Source organism: Aythya marila (assembly GCF_965140915.1).
Source record: "Aythya marila genome assembly, chromosome: 3".
In the NCBI taxonomy this organism is placed as follows: domain Eukaryota; kingdom Metazoa; phylum Chordata; class Aves; order Anseriformes; family Anatidae; genus Aythya; species Aythya marila.
This window is the reverse complement of record NC_139044.1, coordinates 67,177,482-67,198,544: the sequence shown is the minus strand read 5'-3', so window position 1 is coordinate 67,198,544 and position 21,063 is coordinate 67,177,482. Positions and strand designations below refer to the sequence as shown.

At 33.9% G+C, this 21,063-nt stretch overlaps 1 protein-coding gene across 1 annotated transcript in view; it reads left to right on the top strand.

Moving 5' to 3' along the window:
• The window catches only part of ASCC3 (activating signal cointegrator 1 complex subunit 3), a 281,915-nt gene that overhangs the window by 74,023 nt on the left and 186,829 nt on the right, over positions 1-21,063 (top strand). Inside the window, exons 9-10 of the mRNA XM_082756805.1 lie at positions 3,291-3,491; positions 3,944-4,084. Coding sequence (XP_082612931.1) covers positions 3,291-3,491; positions 3,944-4,084 — 342 coding nt within the window. The remainder of the gene's footprint in view (positions 1-3,290; positions 3,492-3,943; positions 4,085-21,063) is intronic.

Genomic DNA, 21,063 nt, shown 5'->3' with positions numbered 1-21,063 from the left:
AATCTTGTTGGCTTGTCAAACCGTGGATTTCTGTGCACACTATTGGATTTCTTTCCATACTGTCTATTTTCCTTAGTTATTTTTAAGAGTTGAACTGCTATTTCTGGATTATACACTTAGCTGTACTTACTGTTTGGAATAAACTGAGATTTTGGGGAAGGGTAATCTGTTACATTTTTTTCAACCAAATATAGAGGTAATCTAAAGAAGTCTTAAGATAACTATTTTCTCTGGAAGTCCTTTCTCTTACAGCTTTTCCAGTCCTTCATATGTTCATGCAGAGTCACCTTTCGAAAACTGTGTTGATTGTATATTGCAGTTACAACTATTGTGCATTGATATCTCAGTGTGCCTTTTTTCATTTCAGTTTCTTGAAAATTAATTAGTATGTTGAATTAAAGTCTAGATTCTGGTTTAAATATTGTTATTAACAAAATACTTCTAATTATTAACCAGGCTTTTATGAGTTTTGTTTTTTCTTAGTAATTATTCTGCTCTCAAAGTTTCCTTAAAATAAATAAATAAAATTTGAATGTTTTTTCTAACATGTTACACATCTTCCACTGGACTTTCTGTAGAAAATTTACTGTTGCTTACCAAGTCTTTCTTAATCCACAGTGTTACTGTTTTACAACAGGAAAATAGATGGGAAATTGCTTTTATTTAACCTTATAGATAGATGTATTTTGTTAACAATTACATGTCCCAGGTCTGTGGTATATGTATTTTTTTTCCAAATGTAGTGACAAAATATGTCTTAAATTGCCTGTTTGTAGAAGCTGGAACAATGTATGTAGGCAGCAGTTTTGGAAAACACTTAAATAAATACTTTAAATAAAGGTATTAAGTCTCCTTACAATTGTATGTGTAAAGCTATGCATGTTAAATTATGTGATTATGAAAAAAATTTGCTGTAGTACTTTTCTGAAGATACTTAGCTGCCTAAATGAAGTCAGGTTTATGGATCTGCTTTAATTCAAAAGCTGCTTCTTTAATACATGTATTGCACTATGTAGTATTTTGTTAATTCAATTATGCAATTGCCAAACTTGTGTTTGAGTTTCCCGTCATACATCATTTATTATAAACACTATAAAGTGTTAATAAATAGCTTCTAAAACCAAACGAGTGGAATGGAATAGAAAAGAAAATATACAACTCTTTTCAAAGACTTGACAAGAAATTTCAAAATTAAGCAGCCAGGCAAATTACAAACTTAAAATCACCAAAGAGGCTGTAAAAACAGTCAGTTGAACCCTGATATCTCTAATGTTATCAGCAGGTTTCCAGGAAGCCCATTAACACTTTAAATAGTCTCATTCATAATGATGAAATAAAATTAGAAGAAAATACACCAAGTAAACTTTATTTATATAAAACAATGCAAAGCAAATAAGATTTCCCCTGCAATCTTGCAAGCAAATTAGACTGTAAAAGAATACTAGTTGTAAAGACTGTTGTAATCCTGAAATTCATCTACCTAAAGAATTAAAGAAACTTGATGAAAAGTCGTAGAAGTATTGTATGTATTACATACAATTTTTTCTTCAACAAAAACAACAGTTTAGAATAGGTATTTGAAAATATTTTAGATATTCATAGATATCTCAATCTTAGAAATACAACTGCAAACCTTGATTTGAGTGAAACTTGTTTTTTCAATCTTGTGTGAGTTTTCCACCTGAAAGTTTTGCTAAGACAATAGTACTGCTAAATTTAAATTTAAAAGTACCCCAGTTAAATAGAATATGTTGTTGCAGTGTTTTCATTGAGTTTTATATCAATTAAGGTTGCCTTTTTTTTTTTTTTTTAAGTTATCTAGAATAAAACTGTAATGGGCCAATCAGCAAATTTGTCATTCCTCCACATCTATAAGTAGAGCTTTATCATGTACTTGGAAAATGGTGTGTTAGAGTAAATTTGGAATTTGCATCTCAGCTTCTCACAATGCTAATACTAAGAAGCTGAAGCAAAATGGTAGACCTACTTTTTTGTACAATTAAATAAAATGGTTAATTTAAATAGCCAAAAAAGCCCTCATTGCTAAGCTTACATTACTTGAGGTAGTAAGAAACTGGGTCTTGCTCAGATGATTTATTTTCTTCTGTAAAATAGTATTTGAAAGAATATTACTTACCATAGCAGATGTCTGTACATTAGCTGAAGAGCCTGTGAAGAGCCTAACAGAAAGAGATCTTCGGAAGGTGCTTTCAGGACTGCTCCTTACAGTAATTTTGTACTTTTGTGGTTTCCTGCAATTAAAATAAAAACAGTAATTTTCAAAAATATCAGTAGTTTAATGTTTATTAGTAACAGCTATGCAGGTAATGAAATCTGTGGAAGAATGGAAATAATTCTGTTCTGCACTCTCTTCCAAGTGTCTGTGAAAAGTAAATAAAAATGCAAATTTATTAGCAAATTAATATTTATCTCTTAAGGATCTTTGCTTCTGTTTCAAATGTTTTTAAGATCTTGAAATACAGGAATTGTACCTGTCTACAGCAGCTTTTTGTTAGCAAAAATCTCTTTTCAGAGAGACAAGAGGAACAAAGCAAATAATTTTTAAACTGAGTTTTCAATTTATAAGATTTAAACGTGTACTAGACTGTAATGACTATAATCACCTACATTAACTAAATTTTTAATTTTTCAAAACATTCCTAAAGCTTATTTTATATGTACAAGTTTTAAGTTCTCTACGGAGGATGTGATTTTATTTTTATTTTTTGTACTATTGATTTAAACAGTTAAGATAGTAAGATGGATATTTCTTCAGAATCAGAGGAGGTCATTACTGTTTTTTTGTGTGTCTGTATTTATATAATAAAATCTATTGCACAAAATTTATCACAAGCCATTTTAAAGACCATCTGTTTCTTCAGCAGGTTCCTGTGTATCGCTGACTCCTTCTGTTGGAGTGGTCATAGTTTATCACCTTAGATTTAAAGATATATATTCTACTACACTGACTATTGCTGCTTTTCTGATGTTTAATTATTAATAGTTAATTATTTTAATGTATATTAGTTTTGGTCCCAGACTTTTTATTAAGAATAAGTGAAATGATGAAATAGCATGTGAATGAAGATTTTAGTTCAATTTAAGAGAGATTATCCTGCTACGTTTTGTTATTCTTAAAGATACAGAATATGAGGACTGGAAGTGGTAGCCTCAGAATAAAAGGCTTGGAATAATAAATCTTGAGTTTTGTTACCATGTGTTCTGTTTCTTATAATTTCTACACATACATATGAAAAATGCAAAATACATGTATTGATTGTTTTTAACAGATTGGACAACTTGCTTTTAAAGGCATGAAAAGACTAAACCGAATCCAATCTATAGTTTTTGAGACTGCCTACAACACAAATGAGAACATGCTAATCTGTGCCCCCACTGGAGCTGGGAAGACCAACATTGCTATGCTGACAGTCCTTCATGAAATTCGCCAGCATGTTCAGCATGGTGTTATCAAAAAGGATGAGTTTAAGGTAAGAATTTAACGAACCAAATAACTGCTTTTTAACTTGTGAAGTAAAACCCATTATATGCAACATGAAATTGGGAATTTTCAAGAATATTATATTTTTCCAAGTTGAAGATAAGGCTAATTTTGATTTACTTCATTACTCTTAAAGCTTTTCTTTTTTTCTGTTCTAAAAATCTTATTATGCAAGGCAGAAAGCTATGAAAATGTATTTAGCTTTGATGCAGAACCAATTTTCAAAGTGATGAGGCTATGTAAACAAAATCCATTGTTCTTTCAGCTGCTGCATGCTCATCCAACAAAGATAACTGCTTTTCATATATCACTATTAATGTTTTTCACTGTAAGTGCCTGGCATCATACTTCACAATAAGTTGTGATTTGTAATAGTTGCCATGAAACAAACGACATTGTGGGGTTTGCTCGTTTATCAAGTGAGTGTCCCTTTGGTTACAGATTGTATATGTTGCTCCTATGAAGGCTTTGGCAGCTGAAATGACAAATTACTTCAGCAAGCGTCTTGAACCACTAGGTATTACTGTGAAAGAGTTGACTGGTGATATGCAACTGTCAAAAGGTGAAATTCTGCGAACACAGGTATGCTTAATATTTGAAAATATTGTTCTTCATACTTTTGTATTTTCCATAGGTACGCCAGTGTTTGTCTTTAACTGTCATTATGAAAGTATTAGTGAAGCAGCTGAAACATTATTACTGCATCTAATTATGTTGGTTATGTTCTAAAATGTAACATTTGAGAAGCAATTCAGAGCAATTAAAATGCTGATACATTTGAAATATCTTAAGCAATATGCTCATCAAACTTTGGGGATTCTCCCATTTAGTTACACAGCTATGCCTTGAAATAGACCCTAGTGAGCCACTTCTGTATAAATTTTGAATAACATCATACCTGATTTCCAGCTTGTGAACATTAGTGGATTATGCCTACCCTTTCAGAATTGTAAGACAAGAGTTGCATTTGCAAGAACATGACCTTCCTAAACTCAGATTTGGTGTTCTTTAATAACAGTATTTGAGAAGTTAAAAGTCTGGTTGGAAATGATAAACTGAAAATACCTTAATAACACCTTAATAATATCACTGCAAATATATATGTGATACATACTTTCTTTAAAAAATAAAATTAAAAAAATTGTAGGTTGCTGTAAATGGCTAATCTTACTTTTCCTCATTTGTTCATAAAAGGAAAAGTAAAAGGTATTACTAGGCTAAACCTTTGATCATTCATAGAAATTAATGAATTTTTAATTTTTAGCTTTGTAAATAGTATTGTCTAGCTGGAGATTTTTATGTTTTAGCCGATACTTCTTGTAATATTAATTTTAGGCAAATGCTATTTGTGTCTGTGAAATATTACTTCCCCAAAATGCTAACTTTTTATCCATTCTTAAATACATAAAATGTTTTTGGTAGTTACTATCCTTCATTGAGACTAGAAAAATCTCTTTACATAGCAAGTAGATATATTTGTTTGTAGTTATTAATCAAGAGGGTTACTGCAGTAATCTACTTTGAAGTCCTGAATAACAGTCTTCGTCATTAGAATATCAATATGCATGCATATTGATGCATGAGGACAAAACAATGTGATAACCAATAAATAACAAACCTGTATCTCCAAGTAAGAGCAATGTTGGAATTACTTTGAAACACCACCTATCCAAAATTTATTTACATTTATTTATTTACAAGGTGAAAAAGTTTTCAATAAAGACTTTTTAATAAATTAAAATATTTACATATACCAAATTATAATTTCAAATTACTTCTGGTTCTTTCTTCCACAGTAGTTTTTGACTAGGGCACGCAATCCAATAGATCAGAGTTTTAACAGTAGAAAGAGAGTATGTATAATCACTAGTAAAACTGAAGTGAACATAGAAAACCCTGCTCTGAACTACAGTGATCTAAGAAGCGAATGAACGTAGAACAGAAAAGTACTGTTTTCCTGGTTTGCATCATAATTCATGAAATCTCACCGCATTACTCAAAATTGTGCTTACAACCAATAAAGAAGTAAGGAAAAGAAAAAGAATAGTAATTTCAGGTGTCATTAAGAAATATGGATGGAAAATGGTTCACAAAGTGAAAATGTTATTTATTACTTTAGCAATGGGAAAATATTAATATATAAACAAAGTATTAATTTAGAGCATAGTTACATAGTAATTTAAGTTTAGCAAGAGACTGTTTCATTATGCTTTCCTATTTTAATCCAAAATACCACCTGCTAATAGTATAAATATTCATTTTCTTTGGAGGAAGAGGTTAAATTAGATTTTTGTGCAAAAGTCTTGAAGAAATTGCAAGGTTTTTTTTTTTTGTTTTTTTTTTTACCTAGTAAAAATCTTTTTTTTTTTTCATGCTACAGACAGATCCCATTGCTTTGAAATTCATCTTTTTCTGTGAAATTTACTCATCTTCTAACAGTTCCATGCTCTTTATGTAGAAATAGGGATAGATACTATTCTGAAGTGTAGTGTGTAGTTCCAAGACTTGTTTTAGGAATTGAAACGGAATGGTCTCCATAAGAGGAAGAATTTGGAAACTAGTATATTATTTGTGACAGATTTCTAAAGGAACTCTAATTAAAGCGTTGGCTAATTTCAGTTTTAGCTTTTTTACAGATCATAGTTTTGCTTCTCTGTTCTTTCAAATGTTGCAAAGGTTTGAAAGAAGAATATATATAAAGACCCAAAATGTTGGGACTGTGAAATGCTCGTTATTGTTGTTTATTTGTTTTATCTAGTCAGTGTTTCATTATTGTAGGAGATGCAGAGGAGAGAACCCAAGTCCAAGAGTTACAAGCATAGGTGCTGCTGTTGTTCATCCAGACTCAGGAACCCAGCAGTGGGCTTTGTTTCATACCGGCTTATCACAGTATAGTGAAAATATCATGCCTTTCATAGACATTTAACTGAGGAAGGGGCACTGCCTTGTGCTGGATATTGTCTATTGCTCTTTGCATATATTTCCTATGAAAACTAATAAGCTTTCTTTCATCAACTATTGCACTTACACCACCTCTTACAATCAGGTTCTTTTTGCTGCTTTTTTCCCCGTATTAAATTTATTTTTACTTCCAAAGGTTTTTCGTGGTGGTGATGTCTTTTTTTTTGTTTGTTTGTTTGTTTTTTGTTTTTTCTATTTACTTGTCAGCCACTCTAATGTATAAATTTCTCAAACTGCTCCTGTTTCTTTATGATTTCAGAGTTATTTTGCCAATTGTTACCCTGCTTTCTAACCTTTACTAGTCAAACTGATCAAGTGCCTGTGTTTAACAGTTAAGTAATTTTTCCTGAAGAATTGACCTTTAGCAGGAGGATACATGCTTACAATTTAAATACGCAGGGATAGTACATACAGTTTTGGAGGATAAAAAACAGGAGTAGGATCATCAACTGAAGCAGATGTTGGCATTTCATGTTGGATCACTGTTTCAAAACATTGGAGGTTCACTTTCTAGGAGACAGAATGCCTGATCTAAATCTTCTGTGACTAGACTTTTACCTCTTTTCTGAGCAGTTAAATTTTCACCATCTTCGTTTTCATTCTCAAGTGAATCAAATCAGTCACAATGAATGATAGAAGAATGAGGTGATTGTCAGGTGTTAGTTAGAAGTAGAACTTCAGTGACAGTCCTGATAATTTTCTCCTTTCTTTCCATTCATCATGCTTCATCCTTCATACTTTGTGTATTTAAATTTGTGTATTTTGTAAGTCATTATTTGCATCTGTTATGCTTATTCTGATGAGGAAAAATTGCTTTAGCTGACAAATTGCTAACTGTCTCACTTCCCAGGAATTCATCTTTAATTAATGGAGTCTGCTTACGGGAGTCTGTAGACTCTGCCTCTAGTTTCTCTACGGATATTTTTAAATATTGTAAAAGTTAGCAAGAAAGCATTTATAGTAGTATGCATGAGCTGATTTTGCTTCCATATTGTTCCTACTATGTTTTCAATATTCTGTCATTCCAAAGCATACTTCAGAACCCAGCTTTTCTAAAGAGGTTGCGGTTGATGTTTGTTTTTGTGTTGTTTTTTTTTTTTTGCTTGTGGTGATTGCCTTTTTTCTTTTTTTTTTTTTCTTCACTAATAAAATGTCCTTAAAGAAATCCAGATAATCGTTTTGTTGACACTTCATACAGCCTTCTAGCCTTCTCCCTACATCATGGGCAATGTACTATTATTTATCTAGCTATAATATGAGGGAAGCTGGATTAAAAAAATGGAAGGCCCAATTTCCCTTAATGTTCTTAATGTTTCCATGAAAATTAAGTGTAAATATTTAATGTGTCAATGTTTCAGACAAAAGAGATCCAGAGTCCATTACTAAATATTTTTTTTTTTTTTTTACTTAAATGTTTCACTGAACCTGGGAACAGAAGAAAATAAACATACTACAAAAACTACTTACTGCAGTACCTTACTAGCTATTGTACTAGTTCTGCTGAGTTTATCTTACACTTCTTAAAACGTCTATCTTTTTTCATGGTTTAAATAAAAAAGCATTAAGTTTTCACTTTTCATTTTAAAAAAAAAGTGTATTTCTCTGTAGTTTTTTTTTTTTTTTCCTGTCAGTTTTTTCTCTAAGTATGTGTATATATTGGCTTACTATTATCTAGCAATAACTGATGCTTAAATATCAGATAAACTACTAATGACATTAAGTGTACTTTAGCTGTGAATTATTGCTTGGGAAGTTGTTTTTGGTACGTTAGTCTTAGTGTTTAAATGGAAAATACTAGAGAGTAATAATTGCATCTTTTGCTGGGATATTGTGTTATTTGAATTGGTGTTATTTGAGATAACACCAATTTGCGTTTTTTTCTTTGTTTTGTTTTTAAGACAAGGGTTTATTTGGGTGATTGGTCCATTTGGACTTTTAAGTGTGTATATATACACTTAAAGCTACTTAAAAGACAGCTGCTCTGTCTTTGTTTTGGATAGTCTGGAAAATTATATAACAACTTCAAAATCAAGTTGTGGGCTTTCAGATCATCTGTCTCTGACTTTGTGTTTGCTACAAATATAATAGTAACAGTTATCTTCCGAAACTTCAGAGAACGCAACTAGAATTGGAGCAGTATCGACATGTTATGCAATCACCAAGTCTGAAGGCATTGTCCTTCACCAGCACATAAGCATATGTTTACTCTCAACTTTTACAAATATGTGGTAGCAGCTAGGGAGTTGCCAAAATATCTTCTGACCAAAATTATTATTAAGTTTAAAAGATTGTGGGCATAAAGAAACATGTATAAGATAATTTATCTTTAATGTTTTATACATACATAAAGAGAAACAAAATTAAGATCCTTGGCATAACCCAGTGGAAATTTATCAAAAATTTCTTCTACCTGTATAAACCTTAATAATAATAAAACAGCCTTTTTTTTTTTTTTTTTTTTTTTAGGAAAGCTATTATACCTATTATACTATTCTTCAGTTTCTATGAATATTCCTCACTCTTATACTAGTACATCAGCAGTTTTGTACGAGATTTGTTACAGTATGATCCTTGTCTATGGTTAGGGTTTTAATTCAAATAAGTACATTTAACTGAGACTAACATTTTAGAGTTGAAATAAATTTTCTATCATACTTTTGCTTTACTTTGTGCTTCAGGCATGCAGATATAAGCCAAACATCTTTTACTGGGCCTGTGTCTCTTGCCTTGGAGGCTGTCAGCCTCCAAGCCTTGCTCACTAGAGATACATCTTAATGTTAGGGCCAGATTATCCATGCTTCCTCTGTTGCTAAAATTACATAGTAGCTGATAAACAAATCTGGTCAACAGTTGAAAGCAGGCTAATTTACCCAGTCTATAAACCTCTCTATATCTCTGTTCCTTCCTTCTCATATTCTTGGAGTTAAGGGGATTCAGGGAGCAGGAGGATCAAGAGAAGGAAATTTATTATCTTTTAAATAAATATGTGAAAATGAATCAAACTATTGTGTTGTAATTCTCCCATTTCTGCCCTATTGAATACTTTTTCTTTTATAACTGTTGAAATATAGATTTATAGTAGCAGGTGTTTCCATTTTTTTGTTCTTGTTGATCAAAAAATGATCTTGCAGAAAGCAAGAGTAAAATATATTATATTTCCTGTAGCGTTTACACATTGTTAAAGTACTTTAAGGTTCAAAAAAATAAAAATGTATGCTTTTATGGAAGTACAAGGCAGTACCTGTCAACATGGGCCTGCCAACCTTCACAGAGACAGGCATTTCTAAAATTTTAGTTTTTTTCATGCCTCCAACTACCTCTGCCTTTTTTTTTTAAACCATGGATTTGATAAAAATTAATTCCCTGCCTAGTGGAAGAAAAGGGGTGCTGGAAACAAAATGTGTATCTGATCTTACTCTGCTTCCAACTTAGTGTTTTTAAACATTTCTGTTTAATGCAGCTAGGAAGTAGAAACCAACTTCATAAACTTTTGTAACTTTACAACTCTGGAAATATTTCAAGATATTCAAATAATTCAAATCTGGAGCTTAAATTTGTAGTGTCCTGCGTAAATGAAATATGCGGAGGCATAAAGTGGAAGATTAGACCTTCAGTCAGTGCAGTTTAGCTAAAAAAAAAAATATTAAAAAATAGGTGATGGGGAAAGAAAGTTGCTAAACCTGACTTGCTTTATCAGGCAGCAACTGTCATGTGTTCCCTGCTACTTAGCCTGTGTAAGGTAAAGTTGCTTTCAGAGTTGATCTCTCTTTCTCACAGTTTATGTAAAAAATATCTTAAGGTTTGGCTAAGAAACAATCCTTCAAAGCTTTAGGTTTGAGAAGTAATAGCACTTTGATTTGCCAAGTGCTGAATATGTTGAAGAGCTTGAAAATATGAATGATTTCCAAGATGCCAATTAAGGAGAAAAAAAAAAAAAATCACAAACTAAACAGTTCTGAGGCATCAATGCCCAGATGCTGGCAGGGGGCTGCAGGGCTCCTCTGTGAGGAGAGGCTGGGTCTGCCCCATGCCACTCACAGCCATTTCAAGTCATCTTCAATGGCTCTACCACAGGGCATGGCCAGGCCCAACAGCCAGGATGGCAGACCCTCAGGGAAAGATTTGAGGAAGGGTAAAAACACTGCATAGCAATTGAGAAAAAGAGAGAGAGAGACAGAGAGAGAGAGAGAGAAAAAAAAGGAGTGAGGAAAAAAGTAAGAGAAACAACCCTGCAGACACCGCAGTCAGTGAAGAAGGATGGGGACAAGGTGCTTTAGGTGCCTGAGCCAATATTCCCCTGCCACCACTGGAAGTTTTGGAAGAGACCATAGTGGAGCAGATATTTCCTTACAGCCTGAGAAGACTAAGGTGGAGCTGACATCCACATTAAAGTTAGGTGGATAGGTCTTGAAGTAACCTCTCTGTGACTCAGAGAGAGGAGCCCACACAGGAACAGGTTTATCCTGGCAGGAACTCTGGCCCTTGGTCCACAGGTATGCTGGAGCAGTGTGTTCCTGGGGGACTGAAGCCCACAGAAAGGATCCACGCTGGAGCAATTTGTGTAGGACTGTATTCTGTGGGATGGGCCCCACACTGGAGCAAGGGAAAAGTGTGAGGAAGAAACAGCAGTAACCAAGTGTTAGGTACTGACCAAAGCCCCCATTCCCCATCACCTTGCACCGCTTGGTGCATCAGAAGGTAGAAGAGTTGAAACGAAGTGGTGAAGTTGAGCCTGGGAAGAAGGAGGCTAAAGAAGAAGGGTGTTTTAAGGTTTGTTTGGTCTGTGTTTCTATCCTACTCTCTTTTAAATTGGCAATGGATCAAATTAATCTTCCCCAAGTCAAGTCCGTTTTTGCCTGTGACAGTAATTGGTAAGTGGCCTCCCTGTCTTCATCTCAGCCCGCAGGCTTTTCTATCTTATTTTCTCTCCCTGTCCAGTTGAAGAGGGGGAGTGAGAGAGTGGCTGGATGGCCATCTGGCAGACAGGCAAGGCCAACCCAGAACAAATGTAGTTGTAGTTTTAGGTGGTGTTTTGTGTTTGTTTGTTTTTTAATTGAACTTAGTTTTAGCTGATTTTTAAATTAAATGTGCTTGTAGAAATTTTAACTTTGATATTTTAAATCCAATATAAATATTTTATTACCTGATTGCAAGTTTTATATAGCTGTGTTTTTCTATTTTAGCTGTCTATTTATACTAAAAATAAGACTAGTTTAGAACAAAAGGGCAGTTGTTATTGAAGAGCATGAGTAATACAACAGTACTGATAAGTGTTTTTGAAAACAGCAGTGTTGCAAATGAAAAGAGAATTTGTGTATGCTGCATTTGCATTGGCAAATACATTTGTCTGATTACTGCACAGAATGCTTTTCTTGAGGAGAGGAAATAGCCCGAAGGACTGAATGTATTTTGACATCTCAAAGATTAGCTGATTAATTGTACTTGTGATGGCAAAGCAGAAGTGAGAAGTGAAGCAGAGACCACAAAAGCATGAAAGCTGAATAGGGCAAGCAGTTCTGAGAACAGCAAATGGCATCAGGACCTTTCAGTAATATGGATGATCAGTGTGATAGATTCTGTCAGCTGATAGACTGTGATATTAAGTCATGAAGGCTTTATTCCCTGTTGGAATCTGATACTAATAAAATGGAATAATGCTTTTTTCTTAAGTTCTTATCTGTAATATAAAACTAATCAAGTCTGAAACTATTTGAAGCAAAAGAGGGCTATAAGCTTGGTGCTTTCTGTTTCATCTACAGCTTGCTTTTTCTTATACTCTTTTTCTCATTTCCTGCACATTAATAAGGTATAGAGATGGTTGTGGGTAAAAGCAAATAGTGAACTTGATTCCTGCTGCTTTTTTTTTCCCTGTGGAAATAAAAATACATAAATTTTGTTAATTTTTACTGTATTATATTCTGTCATATCCATGTATATATGTGCTTTCCATTTCATGTATATAAAAAGTCCACTGTTAGATCTTAGGTGCGTAATAAAGAGGTTTTTTATGGCTACCCATTTCATGTGCTTTTATGCTTATATGTAACCAGAAATTAGGACATCTCTGCATTAGGAAAAAAGGATAAATTTTTGCACTTAGGCACTGGCAAAAAATTAGTGATGACAGAATTATCACTAAATCATGTTAGACATGAAGGATTTCTTTTTGACTGCTTGACCTATTTAGCATATAAGTAGGTTGAATTGTGATAAATGTGATAAATCCACATAAATAATAACGTAAATGTCCACTTCTTCCAATAAAAAGGATTTTTGTAAAAAAAAGAAATCTTGAAAAACAAGAGTTATTGTTTTAAATACTAGTTTTTGTAACGTTCTCTCTGTCTATTTCATAGGTTTTGGTAGGAATTAATAAGTTTTCTGCAGGTGGCCTTTCAGGGAGCATTTAAGCATTTAATAAAGACATCAAATTTGGGAGAATCTTTTTTTTTTTTTTCTTTTTTTTTTTTTCCTGAGATTGTCAATTGTTATCCCATTCATATTACCATATCATTTTGTGAAAACAATAATCCACCAAAAATACTTCATATAATTCAGCATATGCAATCTCAGATGCTTCCTTTTTACTTCATCACTAACTTTTTTCCTTCACATCTGGTATATTTTGTCTGTCTTTAGGCACTTGGACTTTAATCTCCAATTAAATGCTATTGTTTTTTTGCTTGCAGTTATTGAATGCAGCTGTATTACTGCTGCCTTTAGATACCAGTCTGTTTCCTTCCTGGAACAAAGTGGTTCATTGCTCTGGAAACTTTGGATGCTTTAGATACAATAAAATCTACTTTTTTCTTTCATTGGGTTTAGTGTGGAAGAGGATAAACTGTCATTTAGTGACCAACAAAAGTGATCCAGAGATTATAAAGCTCACAGGTACAGAGAAGCCCTCGTCTTTTCAAGTTCTTCATTTCAAAACAGTTGAGCCTAGTTAATATTCCAGTATGACTAGAATGAAAACTAGTGCTGAATTCAGTGCACACCAATGGCTGCAGGAGCAGAATATCCTCTTTTGATCAGCATTTGGATGGGGAGATATTACTTTTCAAAGGACATCAAAATCTAATACAAAAAAAAAAAAAAAAAAAAAAAAAGAGAGGAAAGGACTAGCCTCTCTTTCTGACAAAAGTATCAGAGTATTTCTCAGTAGTACTATCATGCTAAAAGAAAATTTCCTTTCTTCTGAATTTTCAAATTAACATCTTTTTAAAATAAGCCTATATACATTTAAATGAGATGAAAAAAATCACTTTTCAAATGAGTTAAATATACCAAAATGTTTTGAACAAAAATTTATATAGCTGACTCATGTTCAACAAGAACAGATGTTGGATTCTGTTCCTGGCATGGGGCAATCCTGGATGAACCTATAGACTGGGGGGCAAGAGGCTGGAGAGCAGCCATGCGGAAAGGGATCTGGGGATTTTGCCTGATGGAAAGCTCAGTATGAGTCAACAGTGTGCCCTGCTGGCCAAATGGGTGCATTAGGCACAGCATAACTAACTGGTCGAAAGAAATGGCGTATTGTATGCAGCATCAGTGTGGCCTCACTTCGAGCACTGTGTGCAGGTTTGGACTCCATACATAAGCAGGATATAAAAATATTAGAATGTGCCCAAAGTAGGGTAAGAAAGATGGTGAAGGGACTAAGGTGCCTAATATAAGGGCTTTATATAGGGCTATACTTGGTTTGTTCAGCTTACAGAAGGGGAGGATGAGGGGTGTCCTCATTGCTCTTTAAAGCTCCTCATGAGGAGGAGCGGAGTGGTAAGTGCTGATCTCCTCTCTCACCTAACTGGTGACAGGACACAAGGGAATGGCTTAAAGGTGCTTCAGGGAAGTTCAGATCGGACAGAAAAAGCTCTTCACCGAGAGAAGGTGGTAAAGCACTGGAACAAGCTTTCCAGGTGACTGATCATGGCCCCAAGCCTCCAGTTGTTTAAGAAGCATTCGGACCTAGGATTTGGATCCTAGATCTGTTGGTTAACTCTTAAGTTGCCCTGTGTGGAGTACAAGTTGGACTCGATAATCCTTATGAGTCCCTTTCAACACAGGATGATCTATGATTCAGTGACTCAAGAAACATCACAATCTCTTCATGCAATATGATTTCTGTATCCCAAAGTCATTTTCACCTCATTCTGTCATCTCCTTATGTGTCATCTTCATTTCAGAAGACTGAAGTCTGAAAAATAAAATTTTACTTCTGGCTTCATTTTCCATGCTACCTTTAGGGTAAATTGTGCATTAAAAAACACTATCCAAGAGGCAGTAAGGTTTGATGGAATTACACAGGCTGTTGCATATCTTTTTTTTCTGCCTTTTAAAATGTTTTGTGTAAATACTAAATAAATTTCTTGACTACTGTCAAGTTCTGAATACAAGACTTAAAATTCATTTATATACAAATATCTGCTGTGTTATGTTTGATTTGAAGATTTGAAATGCTGCTTTTCAAGGTCCTGATCTTGTCAGTCACTTCACCAGTAAGCAATGCACACTCCCATTTTATAGCAAAATAGTGATCAGTAACATCTAGCTCCTTACCTGGGTTGAGTTTATTCTGCTTGGATTTTGGAGGGATGAAGTGGAATCCCAAAAGGTTTTTGATGGATAAACAGAGGTGGAGGAAAAAAAAAAGTTTTGTTTTGTTTTGTTTTGTTTTTTGTTTTGTTTTTGTTTTTGTTTTTTTCTACAACTGTCCCCCCAGAGTTCCAGAATAGGGAATAACAAAAGGGAAATTAAGAGAAAACCTGGATTAGGTGATCCTGCCATTGGGTTTGGTAAATCACTAGGATCTGAAGCTGGAGAACATACTTAAAGTGAGCACTCTCTCACTACTACTTCCATAGTACCACTATGCCCATCCAACTCACCTCAGGAACACTTGAGTTTTCAATTTTTTAACCTTGTATTAGTTGACCCTTTAAAGACAAGGAAGGAGTTTTTCCCTGAGTGCCACTTTTATGAAGTATATGGCTTTTCCACAGTTTTCTCTTTTCCTTTCTTCAACCTGGGGAAGTTATAATTAAGTAAGTTTAAAAAAAAAAAAAAAAAAAAAAAAAGGTAAACAGCAGAGAGGCATTTGGGGAGGCATGTAATGTTCAGAGCCAAACCTCTTTTCCTGAATTCTTTAGCTCTCAGAAATGAAGGCAGCAGCTCTGTGACTTCCCACATAGGATTCTTGGTTGTCACCTATGATGAAAATGATTAAGAAATTAACTTTTGTTTATACAGAGATTTTGGGGTAACTTTTCAGTAGGTTCAGTTGATAAGTTTTTAGCTTAGTTGAATTATTGTCTGCATTCAATCTTTTGTTTCTGTTGCTGGGACAATTCCATTGTTTTGTCAGGCTGATGTTACCAGCCTGTCCCTTCAGCATTGTATTCTTTTCTTTTTCTTTTTTTTTTTTTTGTTTCTTTGGCATCGCTCTTCCAATACACTAGTGGTATTGTTGGAAGCCTTTCTGATTTACTGTTGTCCCATTAATATATGTGCCTATGACAGCTAAGATTTTGCCAAAGGGGAAAGAGTACTTATATGTGATCAAATGGTAGCAGTTTGGATAAAAAATGGTAGTAATTTGTAAGGAACTGGAGGTGCTGCCTGTGACCTAAATTAATTTCTAGATTTATGACAGAATCCATCTTGATTTTACTAAAATCAAGTTTCCATGCTTTGGAAATTAGAATCACTACTCCAAGACATCAATTTAAGCTTTATTTGAAATAATTTATTCTTTCAAATAGACAGGTATAGTGGTTTATTATACTACATGCCTACTTGCTTGCAATTACTACATAATCTGTAGTATTTTAATACAGCCTTTGAGTAATCTACTTTATGTTTAATAGTCAAATGCCATATACTCTGATAAAAAGGTATAATTGGCATTCTTTGGTATGACTCACTTGGCTAAAATCCTTGTTTAGATTTGGTTGGAAAATGGGAGTTAATTTTTGTTTTAGCAAAAAAAATTTAGTTGAAGTGATGCCAAATAAAATTACAGTAATTTTGAACAACGGGGAAAAATGTTCAGTGTGTTCTGTAGTTAAAGTATATAGGATTTTATTTGTAATTGCATTCTTTGTTGTGTTCACTTTTATTGGAAGTAATTATATTCATGCCTGACTTAGCTCCGTTTCCTTCCAGTTTTTCTAAACTGCTTTGGAACCAGTTTGGGATGTTGGATTTTTTTATTTTTTTAATGAACTTATATAACTTTTTGGTATTGTACTTCAATGTATGTATGAAAATACAAAGTTTTCAATTTGGATGAAGAGCCCTTGCTATAAGTATATAATTTCTTTCCTCCAGTGCCCACAGTTTTTCATTTACTTCAAGCTTTATCAGAATAAATTCATTTTAAATATATCTGTATTTGAAGCACTTGCATTAATCACTGTCTCTGCAGAGGTTTGATATTACAGTGGAACTTTAAAAGTACTAGTGTACAAATATAAGAAAAATAATTGTGCTTTGGATACATCTTTGATCCAGACTGCAACTGAATATATTGAGAGGAAGGCTGTTGCTCTTTGGTTGTATGGCTAAGACCAACAGTGTCACCTGCAGGTGAATCAAGTAAATTTCTTAATTTTTTCAAGTGGAAATCTCAGACACACATCACTTATTGAAAATAGGAAGATCTGACTGAATAACTTTCTAATGAACATGTTAAATCAATCTACTCCTTATTCCTGTTATGAAACTAATTGCAAATATTTCATGATTGCCTCAAATTATTTTTTAATAAATGCCTGCAGAAAAAAATCTTAAAATCATTCTTCTCAATAAAGTCTTTTTTATATGAAATATTCTGTCCATTTACCACTTAAAATCAGGCAATACGGGAAATGCCTGTGATTTATGACATTAAAAATTATTTACTATATATTTTTTGTATATGTGAAAATTAAATGTTTATTGATGGTTCATCTCCATTCTGCTAGAATATTGCGGAAATGAATAACAAAGTAAAATGTCAAAAGTATTGCATTTAGATTTTTAAAAATTTCAAATAAAGAGAAAAAACTCTGGTGTTAATATCTGTTGCATTTGAGTAACAGATATAATAATCTAAGAGTAGTGTTGTACCTATACAAATTAAAATTTTGTTTAAGTAGAATATTATACAAATTGTATTTATGTTGAGAGGACTGCTGTCCTTCAGTCATTTTCTTGAGGGTTCAGCATCTTCTGTCTCTGTTACTAGGTTTGTAATTGATAGGACAACATTTTTAAAAATAGGTCAGATGTCTTGACTTTTGAATGACCAGGACCAACTGAATTAATTTGTCTTGACCTTAACATGAGTGATATTAGTTGTATTATTACAACACAGTGATCATCCAGAGGCTAGTGAACTGCATGTAAATTGCAAAATACTTGTAATGTTTTAAGCTACATTGCGAGTACTACTAGGGTACCTGATGGTAGGGAGAAACAAGCCCAGCTGGAGGTGCTAAGTTTCTCTCCCAGTTCTTCAGTGGAGTGCTGAAGCTATTAGGAGAAGTTGCTTTTGAATTTCCTGTACCTTATAAGTCACTCAGGTATAGTGTGTGTGTGTATGCGTATAAATATATCAGTCTTGTGGAGTCAGAGCATTGAAGAATTTGAACAGCTTTGTGTAGACCATCAATTGTTGGCTAGTCAGCTCAGTGTGTAGAAACCTCAGTAGTAAGTGGTTACCTTACATGAGATTCAGCAGTATTTTAAGCCTGTTTCTTGAGTCTTTGTAGTTTGGGTTTGTACTGGTTAGAGTTTATTTGCCATATAAGTTAGTATTTTAGAAAGTATCAGCCAAACCAAAGGTTACTTCATGTCAAAGGCGTAGTGCTCAGCGTAAGATTTCTTCCACTTATTTAGTCCTGTTTTAGTACATTTCAGGCAGTCCATCTTAGTTGCCAAGTTGTTTTTGCTGCTACATCCCTCTAAACAAACATCTTCAATGTTATATTCATTTGGTAACCTGGTAACCTTGGTAATGGGGGGAAGAGTTCCTAATGTAGCAGAACATTTCAAAGAGTTTTCATTCAGTTGTGTACTGATAAGTAAATTGGATTGTAATTGTAGTAAGTGCAGATAGCTTAATGTGTTTGTCGTGCAGTATGATTCTTGAGATTTTACAGTTTTATGCTGAACATAGTCTTAGCTTAAAGTGCTTCAGAAAGTGCAGTGTGTGTAAGAATCACAAAATACATGTGATTCTTAAACTGTTATAGTGACCAGAAAAATGATCTCGTGTTGAAAACTGATCAAATAGCATATTAATGCAATATTTTACACTCCCCTGTTAATCACTTAATGAGGATATGACACTGATCAAATAAGATACTTAAATACTTAAGATGGAGGCTTTTAGCCTTTCAGAGTCTAGTGATTCTGTGAAATTGTTACTGCTAGTTAATGCCTCCAAGCTCAAAAGTTGTTCATATCAATGAGCACTACAGGTCAAGCAAAAGTGGCAGGAGGTTTGCAGGACAAAACACAAGCATAAAAAGGAAGCATATTAGAGGTGGATGCAGGGACAGGAGACCTGGAAGGAATGTCATTGTGGTTAGAGTATGAAGAGGTGGGGTTAGGTAAGTCAAAGACCATGTGGCAAGGTTAAAGGCAACAAGGAAGTCTTCTATAGGTATATTCTTAGCAGCAAATGGAAGATGGGAGAACGTGGGCTGGCTGCTAAAATGGGGTAAGGGAGCTGATGATAAAGGTCATGTAAAAGGTTGAAGTACTTCATGCTTTCTTTGCTTCAGGCTCTGTTGTTAGGACCAACTTTCAGCAATTCCTAGCCACTAAGAGAAATGGGCTGGAGGAAGAACACTTAACACATGGTGGAAGACAGTCAGGTTAGGGCTTCCTGGTACAAGACAGACAGGGACATGAAGGAGTCCATCACGGGGACACGAATGTGTTAAAGGACAAGAAGATTTGACATAGGAGAGGTAGAACAAGCTGGGGTCATTCAGTCTAGAGATGAGAATGCTCAGAGATATGTGGTCAGTGTGTATGGTACAGGTACATGGTACCTGATGTGTGGGTGTAAAAAAGACTGAGCCAGACCTTCACAGCAGCATTCAGTGAAAGGACAGGAGGCAGCAGGCACAAATTATGATACAGGAAATTCTGTTTAACCATAAGAATACTTTCCTGTGAGTGTGGTCAGCCATGAAACAGTTGGTCTAGAGAGGAGGTAGAGTCTTCACCTCAGAGACACTCAAAATCCAACTGGATGCAGTCGTGAGCAGTTTGTTCTTTGTGACCCTGTTTTAAGGAAAGCAGGTGGACTGGCAGATCTCTAGAGGTGCCTTCTCACTTCTTGTGAACATCAAAATTAGTCTATTTTGATGGAATTGCCTATGTGATATTTGCTGCATGTATCAATAAAATATGAGCAAGGAACTATTTTAGACACCATTTTGCCTGCTAAAGTGTTCCATGCAGTTTTTCCTCTTTAATGATGAAAGATATTATTTTGTCAAACAAATTTCAAATTTTCTTTTCCAGTGATGGAAGGTTAATAAGCAGTGTGCTTTTCATGTTTTTGTGTGCAAAATTAAGACTGGAAAATCATTAAAATACATTGTCTAAATGTTAAATTCTAAAGTGCAATGAATCTTAATAAGTAAAAATAAATAATGCCTCAACTGGAGTTCTTAAATTAACAGCAAAAAATCTGAATCTGAATTACTTCATGGTATGAACTAATTACTCATCTTCATATGAATAATTATATTAATTTATTAAAAACACCAAATAAAATATTATTGTAGGATGCTTTCTCTGGGGCTTTTTTTGGCATTGAGAATGCCAGTAGAACTTGTAGGGAGCTACTTGCAGAAATATATTTTTCAATAGTGTCTATTATCATTAATATTTTATCTATGAAGTACTTGGAAGAATGATTTACTTTCGTTGGTTTTAATGGCCTTTTATAACTAAAAGGGTTCTGTGCAAAAGAAATCCACATCTATAAAATTACTAACTGCTTTGTGCTTCCAAATACTTTTTTAAGCACTGTAAATTTTACAGGATAAAAAAGCAGTCTTTTATAGTTAATGCAAATGATGCATTAAGTTAGACCCTTCTCCCAGAGTACAATTTAAAGGTACTCAGAAGTCCAATTATCTTTGATTTAGCTGTAAAAATTGCAGAATAACAGCTGTGCCTGCTGAGTGAATATTCCTCTGCAAAAAGATAGGTTATTTGAGTAGCGTTGAGGACAGGTTTCTGAGGATATGTTTGCCTCTTTTGGCTCTCTTTCAAATTTTACAGCTTCTGGTCAGTTGAAAATGCAACAGACTTGAAGTAAGTTACAAAACGACATCAAAGCAATTTAGAATTTATTTCCTCTAAGTTGTCATTTTGCATGTTAGAGCGTATTTTGGGTTGTTTAGCATTTATTTTGACTGTTTGTGGAACAAAAGAAAAAACACTTCAGACTTCAAATTAATACTTACAAATACTGCAGATAATCTTACAATATATGACTCCATCTAGAAGTACAGACTTTTCTATACTCTATTACAAACATATTTTAAAGAATATCCTAAAGAATCTAACTTGCCTTCGCATGCAATACC